The sequence below is a fragment of the Neofelis nebulosa genome, chromosome 8 (genome assembly GCF_028018385.1).
Source record: "Neofelis nebulosa isolate mNeoNeb1 chromosome 8, mNeoNeb1.pri, whole genome shotgun sequence".
Lineage (NCBI taxonomy): Eukaryota > Metazoa > Chordata > Mammalia > Carnivora > Felidae > Neofelis > Neofelis nebulosa.
In genome coordinates this window covers 130089550-130108626 of record NC_080789.1, presented here as the reverse complement: position 1 = coordinate 130108626, position 19077 = coordinate 130089550, and the positions used below count along the sequence as shown (strand labels likewise).

Below are 19077 nucleotides of genomic sequence, written 5' to 3'. Positions count from 1 at the left end.
CGGGGTGTGTGACATTCAGGCACCGGTGGAAATGCAAACACGTCATCCTTTACTGACAAGACACCAGCCAAAGAGTGGCAGAAAAGGTTAAAACACACAAATGTGCAGATCTGACAGAAATTAGAAAGGCATATGATAAATTAGCTAATTGTTCTTCTTGGTGCGAGCCTTTTTTTTTTTTTTCCTCCTTTACCCATAACACATGTTATAGATCACTGGAGGAAAGGCTAAGCCCACGCCATATGTAGGCATTAAATAATACAAAGGGCACAGCCCTTTGAAAACATACATTGCCATAACACAATGATGAAAGGGGAAAAGCAAAAATAGCAAATTGAGAATCAAAGCCTCACTTTCCACATGTGGAAACGTTTGCTGGAATCATGGCAAGATCCACTGGCCCCAGATTGGTTGTATTAGTTGTTTCAGAAGATACGAATGAATCACTGGAACCCCAATCTCATTTTGGAGGACTTGCTCGTCATTAGGAGAATGTAGCACTGACATCACCATAACTAATCATGCAGACGGATGACAAAGTAGAACCTTCAAACTGTTCAATTTCTAGAACCTCTCAGCTTCAGAAACACAATCTGTACCAGGAAGAAAACACAGGAACCTCTCTCTCTGACCACTAGTGCTATCCCAGGATGGTAGGGCCCTCGCATGGATTAGCTCGCTAACCACGGTGTGTGTGTGTGTTTGTGTGTGTGTGTGTGTGTGTGTCCGGAGCCTTGTGGCCCCGGCTCTCAGCCACAAAGAGCTGGGGGGCGGTGGGGGGTGGGGAGATGGAACTGGAACATGTAATTTAAAAAGGACTCTTCCCCGATTCCTGGCACTTGGGTGGTCACTAGGGCCACTGGTCCCTATTTCCTCCCAGAAGCAGTGGTGATGGGTGAACACGGATGATGTGAAAACCATGGAACAGACCACACTTCTCGCAGGAAGGTGGGAATGTGCCCTGGGCCATTTTCCTAGTCCTGCTTTCTCTGACGCAGCTTCTATCCCCAAATCAGGAGGACCAGGTATGTTGCTGCTTTTGTGCTTTGTTCGGCGGGCCTTAGAAAATAAAAAGCAGAAACAGAGCTGACAGCCGTCATGAAGGGTGCAGTTTCTGCAAATAGACCAAAAATAAAAAGATAAAAACATTTCTAAAAACCGATGACATCCAACTTAGAAAAATCAAATCACAATCTAAAACAGGCTCACATATGCCTTGCATATGTGATCCACATCTCTGGGGCCAGAAGCAATTTATGGCATGGTAATAATTCAGGTTGTTGGTCTTATTTATTTTATTTTTCCTATAATTCATACTGCATGACCAGGGGGGAATGGGAGGTGGCTGGGAGGGCACAGAAGGGCATTCGTCGTGAAGCTTAGACTCCAGGGCTCTTCACTTCCTGGGGTCTCTCCCAGGTCACCAGGACTATTCCTAGCAATATGTGCACACACCCGTCTTTGCACAAGCAAGCTATTTTCATCGTCATCAGTTATGACTCATGGCTCTTTCCACACTCATTTCTAGCTATGAAAAGATAGAGGTGAGAGGTACCGGTGTAGAAACGGATTCCGGCCAGGTTCCTGACCCCTGGGTGCCGACGCCTTGTGTTGTCCACATCAGTCCAGAGAGAGACCTTATGTGGATGTTACTACATATTACAGGACTTGGCTATGAGGTACGTGAACTCCGTCCACACGGGAGAAATAATATTTAAAATGCTAGAAGTCAGGAGTGGCTGGGTGGCTCAGTCGGTTGAGCGTCCAATGCTTGATTTCCTCTCAGGTCATGATCCTAGGGTCATGAGATGAAGCCCCGTGCGGGGCTCCTCACTGAGTGTGGAGCCTGCTTAAGATCGTGTCTCTCCCTCTCCCCATGGGTGCTCTCTTTCTCAAAAAACAAAACAACAGCACACAAACAAAAAATGCTAGGAGACAGAAGCCAGTCTGTGGAGAAACCTTCCGACCATCAGACCGGTAAAATTATAAGTGAAGAGTTAGTTTCTCATAACCCCTAATAAAAGTGGAAGATGTCCCCCCCGGCAGAGGTATGTTCATACTATACAATATACACAATTACAAAAGCATCCTATAATTTTTTTTCCTTATCAGAAGAAGTAGAAGATAATCGAATTTTCCCACCATTCTTGTGTTTCGAGGGCACACGCGTGTGCTTTTACTATAAGCAACAAGTATGTTTGGTAACAGATCCTGTGGAAAGGAAGCGTGGCAGAAGGCTTTCCAAATTTGACGGCCGTCCGAAAAACTTGCACACTCTTTCCCACGATGAGTTATGGCCCAGAAAGAAACCTTTCTAACCCAGCAGTGATGAAGGGACCCATTGTGATCAGCCGTGCTGGAGGAAGACAGACTTACTGCCTCGTGAAAAAGAGATCAAAGACTGGGCAGTCCGAAGGTGCAGGGCAAAGAAGGAAGACAGAGAGGTGTTAGGCAGTTTGTTAGCGGACGTGCCATTTCTCTGGATTTCGTGATGCTTACGGTATTTGCCAGCTCTCCGACATTTGTCATCTGCTGTGATTTTCCTTCCTTTGGCTCGGGTCACCCTCTCACGGTGTGTGGGTTCGAGCCCCAAATCTGGCTCGCCGCTGACAGTGTGGAGCCTGCTTGGGAGCTCTCTTTCCCTCGCTCTCTGCCCCTCCCCCACTCACTCTCTCTGTCTCTCTCAAAATGAATAAACTTAAAAAATTTTTTTTTTAGTAAAAAAAGAAAAGAAACGAAAATCTTCCCAGTTGAATCTAAAGGTCACTCAGAGATTGAAAGCCATCACTTTAGCCAATGGGGAGACTGTGAGCCATGAAACCATGGCCATGAAAAAATAGAAAAAAATATATATATATTGGTCTCCACGCCCGGTTTCTGCCACAGACCTCCTAAAACCCTTGTAATTTTCCTAAGTGATTAGAGTGCAAGGAACATCTTCTGATCTCATAGTTGGTCTTTGACCCTGGTTCCTGACACAGAGCTCCTAAATCCGTTGGAATTTCCTGGGTGGTAGCGGCCGTCTTTTGTTTTAATGAGGCGCCTCTGGGTGGGCTCCCGGATGGGGGCTGGTCACCAGAAAGACCAAGCCATAAATAGAAGCTTGGAATTTTCGGCCCCACCCTCCGTCCTCCAGGAAGGGGAGAGGGGCTGGAAATGGCGTTGATACTTGATCATGCCTTCATGATGAAGCCTCCATAAACGTCCCCAAAGTACTGGGTTCAGAGAGCTTCCAGGCTGGCGAACACAGCTAGCTGCCGGGAAGGTGGTACAACCCAAACTCCAAGGGGACAGGAGCCCAGGATCCTCCCAGATCCCGCCCTGCGTTATCTCTTCATCTGGCTGTCCATCTATATCCTTTGTCACGTCCTTTCTCATATAATAAACTGGTAAACGTAAGAAGTGTTTCTCTGAGTTCTGTGAGCTGTTCTAGCAATGATGGCGTCCAAGAATGGGGTCAGGGGAACCTCTGATTTGTAGCCGAGTGGGACAGAAGTCGTGGGTAACGGGGGACCTACTACTTGCGACTGGTGTCTCATGGGGGGGAGCTCTTGTGGGTCTGAGCTCCTAACCTGGGGCACCTGTGCTCCAGTCTGCACCCCAGTTGCTTGGTGTGGAAAACCCCACACCTGATGCCCGAAGTGCCCTGAGTGTGGAAGCAGTGTGTGAATAGAGGAGAACACGTAGTTTCCCCCGGTTAACTAAACAAAACATACAGGAATGGCCATTAGTCACCCCTTATCCCTAATACATAAAGGCACTCGTGATGAATTTTTCCCAAGATAAAGACCAGAAGGAATACAGTATATTGAAAAACAGTCTGTCCCCCTCGTACATGCTTTCGTGTGTACCCCTCCCTTCCGCAAACGAGCTCTCACTCAATCCGGGCACCGCTTTGAGCTGTCACCCCCTCTCTATACGGCGGGAAGCAAAGCCTAGGACAGAGACAAGGTTTTCTGGTAACGTCTTCCCTGACCAAAGTTAGTTTCTCCCTTCTCTTCCCTTGAAGACTCTACTAGTCGAAATGCAATTATTTGCTTTCTCAACTCTTCCCCAGGAGACTGTGAGCTCTCGAGGACATGCCAGTCTTTGGTGTTAAATGTCCCTTCAAACCAATCCTGCTTGCCAGCGTGAGTGGGGGTTGGGAGCAGGTAAAGCCGCCAGGGGACGGCAAGTCGGCTCTGGAACTACTCAGACCATCCCTGGTCCGGCCAGCCGCTTTCGGCTTTGGGCAGCCCTCCCCCTCACCTTGGCCCCGCAGGCTGCGAACTGGCCAACTTGGCCCCCGGGGTCAGTGAACTGGTTTAGGCCGGCATTCCTGGCTCTCCCCTCAGCGGCGGCTTCCCGGCTGCACCTGTGGGCACTACCTGCCGGCCGTGGACAAGGCCGTGTGGGCTACAGGCGTCTGCCCCTGGGCTGACCAGCCCGGCTCAGCCAGAGACAGGGGGCGGGCACATAAACACGAAGTATCTGGTGAACGGAGCTGAGGTGGAGCGGGGGGCAATTTGCTTTTCCGGGCCTGGTGGCCAATAATGCAATGTTCCCTTCAGGCCACTTACAATGTTAAGGCAAGTCCTGGAGAAGCCCCCTGAAGGGGAGCTAGCTTACTTACTTGATTTAGAGTCTTGGTTTTTTAAAAAAATGTTTTTTTAACGTTTATTTCGTATTGAGAGACCGAGAGAGACAGAGCGCAAGCAGGGGAGGGCCAGAGAGAGAGGGAGACAGAGAAGCCGAAGCAGGCTCCGGGCTCTGAGCTGTCAGCACAGAGCTCGACGTGGGGCTCGAACCCACAAACTACGAGATCACGACCTGAGCCGAAGTTGGACGCTTTACTGACTGAGCCACCCAGGTGCCCCGAGAGTCTTAGTTTTTATGTAACTCGATGAGACACAAGAGAAGACAGACAAGAGGTAAAGTGGGAGATGGAGGTGGGGAACCAGGACCCCCAAACTCACGTGCAATCCGAGCAACTAAGAAGACGGAACTTTCCTGACTCGGGAATTCTACCAAACGCCAACCGGGGGTTCAGGAAAAGCTTCAAATGCACAAACCACCCACGTGACTGCTTCCTTTTCCCAGCCTTCTTTCAGATTCACAACTCATCATTTGGAAATGCCGCGTACATTTCTCAGATTGCTGTCAGATTCGCTCTCAAGTTTCTTTCATGATCTATTACAGATAGATTTGCCGCCTGTAGTAAAACTCCGGGTATGGGCCCTTCAAACACAAGCATTCTGGAAAGAGACCTCATTTCCGCCTGAACCGTCTTCAGACCGTTGGCCAATGGGGTGATGAAGAACCAAGGGTGAGAATCCTGGAGGGCTGTGTCCCCTCTGCGAAGTCAACACAGGGCTCCTGGGCACGTCTTGCAAGGAGTCGTCCCTTCAGTGAGTCCAGACATTCCATGAGGAGGGGTGGGGGAGGGGTGGCCACCCGGCCCTGCACTGCTTGGCCATTGCAGCTCTTTAAGGGATTATATGCCACCAAGTGACACCTAAAAATACAAAGGCCAGCTGTGTGTCCTTGGTGCCGAGGGGTGTGATGAGCCAGCTGACGGAGACAGCAAAACCACTCAAGTCGGCTTAGTGAGGGAAACTAGGTTGTGAAAACCGTCAACGGAGGAAGAGCTCGTGTATCATTGCCTTTTCAAGAAACAGTCAGGGGAAAAGCTCCCCCTTGCCACTCTGCCTTTGTGCCCCGCCCCCCTCCCCCCCCCCCCCCCCCAGTGGGTCTGCGTCCTTCCTCCCAGTCTGGGCTGAGGAAGTCCCCGTAGCAAGTGGGGACTTTGGCTTAATGGCACCAGTCTGGTTGGACAGATGAGGAAAGCAGACCCTGTCATCTCCCTGTGAAGGGCTCTGCATCTCTGGCCAGTGGACTCAGAGGGCCACACTCCTGCAGAAGACACTCTGTCTTGAGAAAAAGAGGCTGTTTATGGATGTCTGGCTTTGGAAGCTGCTGGGGAAGCCACCACAGGGCGGGGAGGTGAGGAGAGAGACTCAGTACCGTTCCCCGGTGTTCTTCCCTCCTTGCCTCCTGTCCCACGGCCACATGCTCCCTACCAGCTGGTCACCACCCCCAACACCCAGATGCGCACACATACACACACACAGACATACACACAGACACATACACAGAGATACACATCTTTTGAGAAAAACAGCATCTCTTGGGTAAGAGGAACATGAACTCATAGAAAGGGCATTCTTGTCTTTACAGCCGGAAAAACCTTGCTTTAAATCACAGGATTCTGGGGGTGCCTGGGCGGCTCAGTTGGTTAAACATCCGACTCTTGGTTTTGGCTCAGATCGTTGTCTCACGGATCATGAGATTGAGCCCCAGGTCGGGCTCTGCGCTGACCGTGCAGGGCCTGCTTGGGATTCTCTCTGCCCCTTCCTTTCTCTCTCTCTCTTGCTCTCTCTCTCTCTCTCTCAAAATAAATACATCAATAAACTTTAAAATAAACTTAGGGGCGCCTGGGTGGCGCAGTCGGTTAAGCGTCCGACTTCAGCCAGGTCACGATCTCGCGGTCCGTGAGTTCGAGCCCCGCGTCAGGCTCTGGGCTGATGGCTCGGAGCCTGGAGCCTGTTTCCGATTCTGTGTCTCCCTCTCTCTCTGCCCCTCCCCCGTTCATGCTCTGTCTCTCTCTGTCCCAAAAATAAAAAATTAAAAATGTTGAAAAAAAAAAAAAATTAAAATAAACTTAAAAAAAAATCACAGGACTCTGTCATCTACTAACAGTAACCTCTGAATTTCAATAACCTCATCTCAAAATGGTGACCGAAGTACCTACTACATCAGGCTGTTTGGAAAACTGAACTGCTTACGAAGCACCTCACGGTGCCTGGCTTCTGGAAGACGGTGTTCCGTTAATGTTAGCCGCGCCCCCATTATTACAACACACTTTACGGTCCTAAAAACGTGACAGCGGCTTATACCCCTTCCCCACCATCCCCCACTGGTTTCTTCGGCTGCAAAGAAACGTGAGAGGAGCTTCCGGTCCCACCTGGTAGACGGCCCTGGAGATGCACCATGGCTTCAGCATCAGCTGCAGGACCCGAAGGTGTCCCCCTCGACACGTCCTCAGTGCTTGGGAAGTCAGGCCCCGAACCAGACGGCCCCGGCTACATAGCAGGTCCTCTGAGCCAAGCGGCCCTCCAGCCATGCCAGCCCCAGGCCCCGCCTTTACCCCTCTGGTCCCAGGCCCCCACATCCAGGGCTGTGTTCTTTTAGCAAAGCGAAGTTCAAATGTCACCGAGATTTAATCAGGCAAGGGAAAAATGCAGTCAAAATAACTCTTGTTTCCTCTGCCCCAATCTCCTCTCCTCCTACCTTCCCTCTACTCTCACTAATCTGCAGGGACTGTTTCCCCTCAAGGATTAGCAAATGGCTCATAAATCGAAACGTTTTCTCCCTGGCCCTGGGAACTCACCAGGGACAAGGTAAAAATAGGCCTCACCCTGCAGATAATCGCACGCCATCCCTCCCTGTCCGTGGGCCGCTGGGGACGTAGAGCCAGGTTTGGGGGCAGGTCGAACCAGAAAGTAGGGAACGGCGTAAGCCCAGAGTCATCCCCGTGCTCTCGTGGTTTCGAGATTCCGTCCAGGGTGAGAAGCAGAGAAGCAAAGGAGAAAGAGCTCGGGTCTCCCCTGCCAACATTCCCAAGGCATTCCATCTATTCTCTTAACTCTTTAAAACTCAGAGAACCAAAGAGCGTCTGCGTTGGCGAAGCAAAACGTCCAGTTTTACATCAACACCGGAGAGATTGCGCCTTCTGTGGGCACTTGGCAAAAACCCAGGCATTTTCTTTGGCAATTTCCCAAGTTTACATTAGGATTAAAAGGGCTGTAAGAAAACTTATCTATCGGATTTAATATCAACATCTGTGATTTTGGAGGAAAGTAGATAAAGGAGGCAAAGTCAACATATCTCATTTCTCCCCGTGACGGGTCATTTTCTGCCAACGTTCCTGCGACACTACCACGCGTTGGATAAGCCCTACGAAGACCTTAGCCGGAGGAAAGGCATCCACTTAAACAGGGTACAGCTACTTGCCATGTTGATTAAGTTTTTTGAGTTTGGATCATCTTTAACCTTGTTTCAGAAGGGCGTCTGTACCCTAATTCAATAGGTTATAGGCCAAAAGGTGAGATCCAAAGTGGGGAGGGCAGACAAGGTGTAGGGGAAGACTGAGTCACAACACAAGAAAAGAGGCGTGTTGAGACTTGACACAATTTCGATTGCATGGCCCCGAAGAACCGTGGTGGCCACCCAGGCACATTTTCCTCCTGTACATTCTTTCCATTGATTAACTGATTATCTTGTCTCTTTAATTCAAAACTTAAATGTCGTCAGAAAAGTAGTCAAGCTCAGCTCACTAACCTACTGGACCATCCTGGAGTCGGATGTACTTGAGTTTGAATTTGGCCCTACCGCTTACTGTGTGACCTTAGACAAGTTAATTAACTTCTCTGACTTATTTCTTTATCTGTAAGATGAGCATCATACTGAGCCCATGGGGTTGTTGTGAGGATTAAATGAGATGATATACTTAGAGTGGATAACACAGGCTGTGTCACGAAGCTGGTTTTAATTTTTTTTTTTTTTTTAGCACTTACCATGATCACGTAAATCAAGGACACACCTAGCCCTGATCATACGAACCTCTTGTGATCATTTCAAAGTTGGTGTTTGATGGGGCGCCTGGGTGGCTCAGTCGGTTGAGCGTCCGACTTCAGCTCAGATCACGATCTCACTGTCTGTGAGTTCGAGCCCCACGTCGGGCTCTGGGCTGATGGCTCAGAGCCTGGAGCCTGCTTCTGATTCTGTGTCTCCCTCTCTCTCTCCCCTTCCCCCGTTCATGCTCTGTCTCTCTCTATCTCAAAAATAAATAAACGTTAAAAAAAAAAAATTAAAAAAAAAACAAACACAAAGTTGGTGTTTGTCTAAATCATCTTCTCTTAATCCCTTTTCCTTTGGTTAGGGATAGATGCATTCATTCGTTTAATTAATACGTGAAGAGCATTTTCATTTAAACTCTTCTTTGATGAGTTTCATCATCTTCCTACGAGTAATGGTTCTAGGGTAAAACATTATGCATGATTTGATTCCTGTATTTTTAAGAAAATTTTTTAGGCCTATCTATTGTTGAGACAGGGAGAAACAGAGCATGAGTGGGGGAGGGGCAGAGAGAGAGAGGGCGACCCGGCATCCGAAGCAGGCTCCAGGCTCCGAGCTGTCAGCACAGAGCCCGACGTGGGGCTCGAACTCGCGGACCGTGAGATCGTGACCTGACCTGAAGTCAGACGCTTAACCGACTGAGCCGCCCAGGCGCCCCTCATTCCTGTGTATTATTCCTTCATTTTCACGTACCCCGTCGTCAAAGGTGAGGGGATACTGACTAAGGAGTCTTGTTTTTCTACCAACAGTCCATCAGCAGAGATTGTTTTATTGAGAGAGAGAGGGAGAGAGAGAGAAAGGGAGGAGGAAAGAAAAAGAAAGAGAAAAAAGCAAAACTAAAAATCAAATAGTAGGTGGAAAATGATTGCTCCATTAACATTAGTTAACCACCTTGGAATTCTCAAGAAAAAACAAAGGCAAACGACATCATAGTTAGCGTTTGCCTGTCCCTAAGCTCATACTCTCCATCCTCTGGGGGTTTTGGCTGTGAACCAGGCTCTTATCCAAAGCATGTAATTATGGAATAGATAGGGACAGTTTTAAAGGCACTGTTTTGCTCTGTGATTAAACAATGCGACTTTAAACACTTTTTTCAAGTTAAATATATATTTAGCTTATGGTCTGGGAATCTTTGAAGTACAAAGGTGCCATAATGAGCTTTTAAAAACATGCCTGCATAAAAACATATTAATGCCTGAGAACGGCGAGACTTAAACTGGCCTGAAATCTTTCTCACTCAGAGGACGGAGATGTCCTCTGTGGAGCCTGGTAATTTCAGCAGATGTGCTGGTGGGGGACGCTGACCCCTGTCGCTGGCCTGGTGTCTTCAGCTGTATCTGCTTCTGCCCTAGATTTGAGGTCGATAATTCAGACTTTGCCAGGCAGCTTCCCCAACGGCCTCTGAGAGGCTGCGCGGGCAAATAGCACCGTTGCCATTGACCGCGGAGCCCCGTGCTTTTAAAAGGATTTCGAACGAATCCTCAGAGCAATTAGATACAAATGTGTCTGCCTCTGTGTGTCCACGTGTGTATGTATATCTGTGTGTCCTGTTTGTGTGTCTGCGTGTGCATCTGGAGCAGAAAATTATAGTGCAGAGGGTGGCAGTCACCTGCCCAGACCACGTGAATATCATGACCGACCAGGGACATGACCTCAGGGCTCACCAGTCAAAAGAGGAAACTGCGTTTGTCCTGCTGACTCCACCTCTTTTTAACCACGTTCTTTATTCTTTCTTTGAAAATAATAGAAAATCGGGGTTTTCTGGGCAGTTTACCACTTAGACAGTTACTCACAGAACTTTAAAGAATGATCCGTCAGTGTCATCGTGGGTGTGTGTCTACGGGGTGAGGAACAGCATCTGAGATCCCAGGAAGATGTCATTAAGAGCGACTACAGAATCACCCCTCCTTTCAGGAGACTTTTTGCTAATGTTTGGGGTGGAAAGAGTCTGAGGATTGAGTCAGTTGGCAGGATTGGGTTAGCTGCTGAGTGTTGGCCTCTTGTATGCCCTTGGGGGACATCACAAGCGAAAGCCAAAGCCTTGGTCCTGTGGTTCCATATTTGGGAAGGGACCGAGGCTGGAAGCTCTAAATCAGGTGCTGACCGTGGGAAGGAGGCGGGCGTGGTGAAGCCGGGAGTTCCCGTCCAGGGCGAAGGCAGGAGAGGCAGGTGGGGCCCTTGCACCACACACGGGGCCACCGCAGGGCACTGACCTCGATGTCTCCCCCATTCCTCCCAGCTCCTCCCACCTGGTTCAGCCGTTCATCACCATCCCTGCGTCCAGGAGTTTCCGTCCCTGCTTTCAGACTCTCGTTCGCTGTATTCGCAAAGACGGAGGAATTCTTTGCAAAGCCAAAAATGCCTTTGCCTGACTCTAGAGATATTTTCGGACACAATTACCGCCTTGAGAAGAACTCGCAAAAACTCTAAGGTGAAAGTAATACGCGGCACAATTAGGAACAAAATCCGCAAACACATTAGAGATACAGGAACTTGCGTGCACACGGAGAAACATATCTATAGCAGCCCAAGAAATGTATTCAGAAATGAATTCCAATGGAACCCGTCTTAATTATTCAGTGATTATTTGCTGCCACCTATTTTAGAAAATGTCAGCCGTCGGATTGACCGGAGAAGTCCAACGCTCTGTGTCAGGTCAAAGTCAGCTGCTGGGAGGCACAGACACCGCTTTTTTTTTTTTTTTTTTTTTTTTAATTTTTTTAACATTTTTTAATTTTATTTTTGAGACAGAGAGAGACAGAGCATGAACGGGGGAGGGGCAGAGAGAGAGGGAGACACAGAATCGGAAGAAGGCTCCAGGCTCTGGGCCATCAGCCCAGAGCCTGAGGCGGGGCTCGAACTCATGGATCGCAAGATCGTGACCTGAGCCGAAGACGGAGGCTCAACCGACTGAGCCACCCAGGCGCCCCCAGACACCGCTTTTTAAAAAGATTATCTTGGAAGCGTTTTGTTGTATCTTACTGACAGAATTTGAAGGTCAAGGGTAGTTTCTCCCACATCAAAGCCCGGTCCAGTGGAGCTCCAATACCAAGACATTTCAACCAGAATTAAGGCCTTACTCTGAGCAGATCCGTTCTCTTGGAAGAGCAGGGATCAATGGACAACGGACTCCAAAGTGAACCTGAGAAGGTGCTAGAAAATAAGGTTTTTTGTAATTTAATTTATTCTTAAGTTTCTTTATTTATTTTGAAAGAGACAGAGACGGCGTGACTGGGGGAGGGGCAGAGAGGGAGGGAGAGAGAGAGCGCGGAGCCTGCCGTGGGGCTTGGACCCAGGAAGCCGCGAGATCATGACCTGAGCCAGAACCGTGAGTCAGACGCTTGACCGACAGAGCCACCCAGGTGCCCCAGGAGGTGTTGGAAAATAAACGAGTCTGCAACAGTGAGGGGGAAGCTGGGGGATGTTCAGACACACTCGTCCACCACACTTCCAGGTTGCACAGAAAGCCGATTTTCTTTTGGGTTTTGCAATTAACATCTCTGTGCCACGTGTGGGCCATTTCAGTTCTCCGCTACTAGCTGGCATTTTAATTCTCCGTTCGCCTCCTGGCTTCCAACACGGGACTCAAACTTAGGCTTAAATTTGTTGCACATTTTGTTCTTTCCTTCCACCGAATGCTTTTGTTATTAAATCCCCGTGTGTAAACCGAAAAACTGGTCTGGGGCAGAGCTTTATTCTGTAAACGAAGGCGGCCCCTACTTCTTTGTTGGTATTCTTAAAAAACACGACACTTCGTTAAGATATAATGTATGTCCCCACTCGCCCCCCATGTAAGCTGTACAACTCAATGGTTTTTTTTAGTGTATTCCCAGGGCCGTGCAACCATTGCCACCCTCGAATTTTAGAACTTTCTCATCACCCCAAAACGAAAGCCGGTACCCATGAGCCAGCACTACCACTCCTCACTCCTCCCTCCCATCCCCAGCCTCTTCCCGAAAATGTTCTAGAAGCGCGATCTCTACGACCGGCTTCTTTCACTTAGCATAATGCATTCAAGGTTCATTCACGCGGAAGCACGTTCCACAGTTCCCTTCTTTCTCTTGGTGAATACAGTTCCGTCGTACAGACCGCTCACACACATTTTATTCGTCCGTTCACCCACGGCGGTGGGGGGGCATTTCGGTTGTTCCCACTTGTGTGCTATTGGGCACACAGAGCACTGTGGACACTCACGCACATGTGTCCGTGGAGACGTATGTTTTTCGGTTCTCTCGGGCAGACGCCCTAGGCATGGAATTGCGGGATCATATGGCAACTCTGTGCGTAACCTTCCGAGGAACCGCCAAGCTGTTTTCAACAGTGGCCCCACCGTCTTGCATTCCCTGCAGCAGTGTTGGAAGGCTCTAGCTTCTCCACATCCTCACCAGCCATCTTGCTGCCTGTCTTTGTGACTAGATCCAACCTAGTGGGTATGAGGTGGTCGTGCTCTTGCTTTCCTAATCACATTTTGTGACACGCCTTTGAGTGCAGGTAGGGCAGGAGCACGTGGGAAGGGTGTCTCTCAGGGGCTGGCTGCCAGCCCCCCTGACCGAGCCCGCAGAGGGACTCTGGGGAAACGGGGGCGGAAGACACCAGAAAGCCCAGAATTCCCTCCTCCTTCTGAGACCGCTCCCTCCACCTTGCCTTCCTTCCGACCCTGACCCTCTCACGCCCACCATCGGGGCAAAAGTCCAAGCCCTATTGGATGTTCCCATTTGTCTCTCTCATCCCAGCGCCAGCTCTTTGGGAAAAGGATATTTAGAAATAGCACTTGTATGGTTAAGCGAGTGGGCGATGTGCTAAACCCAAACCCAAACAATGTTTTGAAATCGAGGGGCGTTTCAGGGCCGCTCGCTAACATATTTGATCCCATATTTGGGTCTGGAAGATGTCCCAGCTCTGACAAAGAGTCATCGCTGCATCATTCCTCAACCTGAGAACTCAAGAGGCCCGTTTATGTAAAAGCAAGGGAGCTCACCCCGTTCATTTGGGAGAATAATTTTTTTTTAAAAAACTCTTGGCCGTGTGTATAAAAATATTTCGCGTCCCTGGGAAAGTAGACGAGAGACAGGAGCTGCCCTCTGGCTCAGGCACTTCCAGAGCAGTATGCCAAGAGCTATGTTTAGAATACTCCCCTTCACGCTCCACCAACCATTCTACAAGTGGTCCTGAGGCCCAAAAAGTGATGTCATCCCATCAATTACTGTGGTCACGAAAGCAAGTTCTCATATACATGCCAGGCCCCCAACAGAAATACAATCAGGGCCGTCTGAATTCCATCAGTCCAGGCCCTGAATGAGAAATGAAATGCTCTCAGCTCCTCTTTTCTTGATCTCTTATTATTTGGTTTCCCTGAACCTAGTGGCCAAGGATGATTTTTGAGCATATATTTTGCAAGCCTGTGTTTATGAGATCATGGCTTTCTGGGAACAAAACCAAACCAAACGAGACAACAGATGCTTTGCTTTGCTTAGGAGTCAAGAACCACTCGGAAGAACACAGGTTTGGGGCCGGTCGGGGGTGAAGTTATAAGGTTGGGGATCCTGGTCCCACCAAAAGGAGGGTGTGCCTGCTTGAGAACCACTTCTGTGTCCTCTCACAGAGGAAGACATGTTAATTCTCATAGGGCATTTGTTGACAGATCGTCAACACTATCCCTCCACGTGGGAACAGGGAAGACACTAGAAAACTTGTGTCTAGAGGTGTGAAGAGGTTGGAGGATGAGCGAGCAGGGAGGAAGTTAACTAGACACAAAGGAAGGCAAGTAAAACTGATTAAGAGGTAAACCGGGGTAAGAACACTTAGTTTTTACCTAGGGCTTACATTCATCCTAGCCCTTGACACAATTGTGGCTATTGCATTGTTTATAATACTGCGTTACTTATATTAGGAGCTTTTTAAGAAAATGTGTTGTTCATTTCCAGTAAAGTCCATTTCCTCTCTAAAATTCCTTCTCATTTGGCAATCTTTTTAGAAAGTCCTTAGCACTTGAACTTAATACAAATGTAATGACTATGGAATGAATGAAAACGTGTATTTTAGAGAAAAGCGTGGGCTTGTGGCTTTTCCTGCTGCTCTTGGGTGCCATGCCTTCCTAAAGTCTACCCGGTAGATGAATTTCCCTGACAGGAAGTTCTGTTATGCTTGTCGTGGCTTCTCAAGGAGCAGGCATATCGGGGCACGCCTCCGTCCCCTTTCTTACTCAGTAATGAAGACATGACACACTATGACAAAGACAATGCGGGAGGCTTGATGAATGGGAATGAAATGGTCTTCCTAATGTAGATGGGGTCAATGCAGCTCTTGTGGGTCAGAGGCAATTTTGGTGAGCTAACGACTTTGGGAAGCCATTTTGAAAGCTACATTTTTCTCTCACTTCCTTAGAATGCTTTTCTCCGGTGGGGGGTGGGGAGGGGAGTGGGGACAAGAAAGCAGAGATGCAAAAGATGTCTGGCAATGCCAAGAACCCAGCTGGGAGACTGTCTGCTGACCACCACATTGTCCCAACCCCAGTGCTCTGTGTCATCAGTATCACTGAGTCCGGAGGTCAGGACTTCAACAAGCCTAGAGCTACGCCTGATTCTAGAGACCATATTCTAACACGACGGTGGCAGAAAATCCCTTTTATACCAGTCCATCCCATTTGCTACAGTTAAGAAAAGTTCTCTCACGGAAAAGCATCCATAACAATGACAGAAAATCCCAAAATGCGTAAAACAAAGCAAAAAGCAACCATGAGTTCTTTACTTGAGTTGGTCAGTGGGGACTGGATTAATCCATCCATTCGACTTTGGTATTACACATTCCAAGGGAGCCAAAAGGCAAATCCTTTGATATATATTCAAAGTTAGGTCTGTTTTAGGATAATAAACTTATCGACGTGGTAAGTTGCCTCCACTACCATGGAAGAATTTAATAGTCTACTTTTCTCGTTAAGATCTCTTAGAGATAAAAGTGTTCACATGGAGGGCTACTTTCTGGAACCATTTAAAGCAGCCTGACTATAGGTAGCACGATCTTTTCTGCCTCCGTGGCTGACCGAGGAGAGTAGAGGTGGGTTAGGAATTAGCAACAGAGCTTGGGAAAAACTAAGAGCTACACTGGGGATGTTTGAGGTCTAGTCTAATCATGGCTAGGAAATCAGGACAGTGGTCACAGATAGAGTCATCCAGGATTTAATCAAAATGTCTGTGAATAACGAATCCAGAGTTGGAGTGGACCAGGAGGCCAGAAACTACACGGAGAGAGAGCAAACCAAAAGATACGCAGCAAGGCAAGCCGGCGGGTGTGTGGGGGGCGTGGCTCATGGCTGGATGGAACACTGAAGGAGAGCAAAGCAGGCCGGACCCAAAGTGCAGGTGTACAGGTGAGGACGGAGGGAGAGCCTGCCAGGTACTTGTATCAACCACTTAAAATGCTCTGTTTGGATCTCTTTGATGTCCCGCCAACCTTGGACCGTCTAAGGGCAATATTTACTGAACCCAGAGCTCGGGGTGACCCTGAATTTTGCGTAAGAGTTCCTTTTCCTCCCTCAGCAAGCCTCCAATTGGTGAACCAGGGAAGCCGCCGGCGAAAAGAAACGTAACGCCTTTTAACGATTCAAGAGAAGAAATGTAACTACACCCACGCAGGCCATGAAAGCATCTGAAAATCTGTAAGGAAAACTAGCGTAGACTTCATTGTTTGGTTTGTCATGAACACTATAACGCGATGAATTTTTTTTTTTTCCTCCTTTTCAAAAAGAAAAACTCTTGGTGCGTCAGAATTTGGGGTAAATTTCCACTAGAGAAGAAGGGAATTGGATCCGGGTATTGGTTATTCCCCTCCCCCCCCTCCAATGCATAAAACAGAGGTGATCATTTAAGATTCAGCTGGGAGGGGACGTGCGAGAGCTCAGCGCCTTCTGTTAGTGTCTCTTAATAAACCCAAGACAACAGCCTCATTGTACGGCAGCTGGGACCAGGCTTCTCGTTAATTAAGCACCGGTAACAGGCAGGTCTGAGCTCTCCTTGGTGAGTCTGACCACAGTTAAGGGGCCTGAGGCACTCTCTCTGGGGAGCACTCCGCGTCCTCCACCAGAACTCAGCACGGAGCTCAAAACGCGAAGACCAGAGCAGCCGGCGGGGCAGAGCTTTTGTGAAACTGAACATGTGTTCAGAGCGCAGGCCCCGGCTGATAACCCCCTCCTCACTTCCGGTGTGATGCATGGAAGCATTTACCTGTGGGATTTCACACCACCCAGCCTCCACATCTCAGACGTTTATTGGTCGTTTTATTATGGTATCGTATTATTATGGTCAAACGGGGCTCCTTCCATTTTGCAAAACTAACCCCCTGAACCCTTTAAATGCAGACTCTCCCTTCTTCCCACCCCCAGCTCCTGGCACCCACCATTCTATTTGCTCTCCCTGAATTTGCTCTGGGTGCCTCGTATGAGGGGAGACACAGTATTTGTCTTTTCATGTTGGGCTGATTTCGCTTAGCCTAGTGTCTTCAAGGTTCACTCCTGTTGTAGCAAGTGTCAGAACTTGCTTCCTTTTTCTTTTTTTTCAAGTTTATTTATTTTGAGAGAGAGAGAGACAGTGAGCAGGGGAGGGGCAGAGAGAGAAGGAGAGAGAGTATCCTAAGCAGGCTCTACACTGCCAGCACCAACCACCCCACCCCACCCTGTGGGGCTCCAACTCACAAACTGTGGGATCAAGACCTGAGCAGAGATTAAGAGTTGGATGCTGAACCCACTGAGCCACCCATGTGCCCCAGAATTTGCCTCCTTTTTAAGGCTGAATAATATTTCACTGTATGGACACGCCACGTTTTGTTTATCCGTTCATCCGTCAATGGACATGATGGTTGTTTCCACCTTTTGGTTGTTCTGAAATAGTGCTTCTGTGAACACGGGTGTGCAAACCCGTGACTGAGTTTCTGCTTTCGTTTCTTTTGGGTGTTTACCCAGAAGTGGAATGGCTGGGTCATGTGGTGATTCTATGTTTCATTTTTTGAGGAACTGTCATTCCATTCCATGCTAACGTTACCCTTTTTCCTTTTTCTTTTTCTCTCTTTTTTTTTAATTTGAGAGAGAGCGAGCGAGCGAGTGCAAGTAGGGGAGACGGGCAGAGGGAGAGAGAGAATCCCAAGCAGGCTCCACACTCAGTGCAGAGCCTGACGTGGGGCTCGATCTCACGACCGCAAGACCATGACCTGGGTGGAAATCAAGAGTCAGATGCTTAACCGACCAGGCCACCCGGGTGCCGCCCCCCTATTTAATCTTTTCCACTTACTGCTTCTGCCCTGTCCAGTTCCTAGGCAGGAACTTTCCTGAGGCAGGCCAGGAGTTTGCCCACAGACAGACGCCCAGCTGCTGACATCTAGGGTTTGTTTGTCTCGGTGAATCCACTCGTTAGGTGGCCTTGGGGTAAACCTACGCTTCTCTGCACGCGGGAGCCTCGCCTAGCCCTGACATTTACAGCGTCGGCTGGGCTTGTATCCTCATTCCTGGGCTGGACCTAGGGCCCAGCTCTGAAGTCTAGCCCATGTCATTTGGTGCTAAGGCACCTTGCATGACCCTCACAGTTCTCCCCTCCTGGACACACAGCTCTGGCCACTCTCCCTGTCGTGGCCCATGGGGCCTTACGTGGACAGGCAGGCAGGTTCCTCTGCTGACGGCTGGGGACAGGGAAGGAGATCAGGAATGGCTGGTACGTGCTGAGCAAACCACACTGGTCTCGGGTGTTTGGGGGTGAGTGGCTACAGGCTGCTTGAGGCTGTGGCCACATATAAATTACCCTGAACCTAGGTTAGTGGGTGTGAGGTAGGGTCAGGCGTTAGGGCGTGGAAAGCTACCAGACAGTGAGCCATCGGGACCCTTCCTGAGTTGAAGAAGGGCCCCCAACTGGGAGCAGGGTTAGGACGGGCAAGGCAGGGCGTTAGGACCCCAGCGCTAGCAGCTTCCAGCGTTTGTGGGAAAGCAGACGCAAGTCAGGGTCAAGGGCATGAACCCACGGGTTTGGCCCCGGGGGTTAGGAAGAAATAACCCCGACCCGGGTACGTGTGGGTCCCTGGCACCCCCTAAGCCCTCGGGAGCCAGGCTTCAGAGCCAGTAGACTCTGCCCCCCGGGGCAGGTCGGCTCCTGGCACTCCGCCAGTCCCCATCAGTGCCGCTTGAGGAGTGAAGGGTGGCAGTTTTCACACCTGTAGCTGGGGTGGGGGGCTCGAGAGGAGGCATGTGACGGGATGCTGCCCACCAGCTCTCAGTGAAGCCCCTCCCCAGCCCCATGGTGCCCATGGATGACAGCGAAGCCACCAGGGGCTTTGGACATCTCCGTTGCCTGGCATGGCGACTTTGGAGATCCTATAGACTGCAGGCACCCCTTCCCAGGGAATCAGCATTTCAGCTGAGTTAGC

At 49.3% G+C, this 19077-nt stretch overlaps 1 protein-coding gene across 9 annotated transcripts in view; it reads right to left on the bottom strand.

The window, feature by feature from the left end:
- FRMD4A (FERM domain containing 4A) overlaps window positions 1–19077 on the bottom strand; it is a 614411-nt gene that overhangs the window by 276816 nt on the left and 318518 nt on the right. For 2 of the 9 annotated variants that reach the window (XM_058682166.1, XM_058682168.1), the window contains exon 1: window positions 7457–7687. The exons of 5 other annotated variants lie outside the window; for them this stretch is intronic. In XM_058682166.1, the coding sequence (XP_058538149.1) occupies window positions 7457–7672 (216 nt within the window). In that variant the 5' untranslated portion in view covers window positions 7673–7687. Of the gene's footprint in view, window positions 1–7003; window positions 7178–7456; window positions 7688–19077 lie in introns of those variants that run through there. 2 more of the 9 variants (XM_058682167.1, XM_058682169.1) reach the window with 1 other exon arrangement.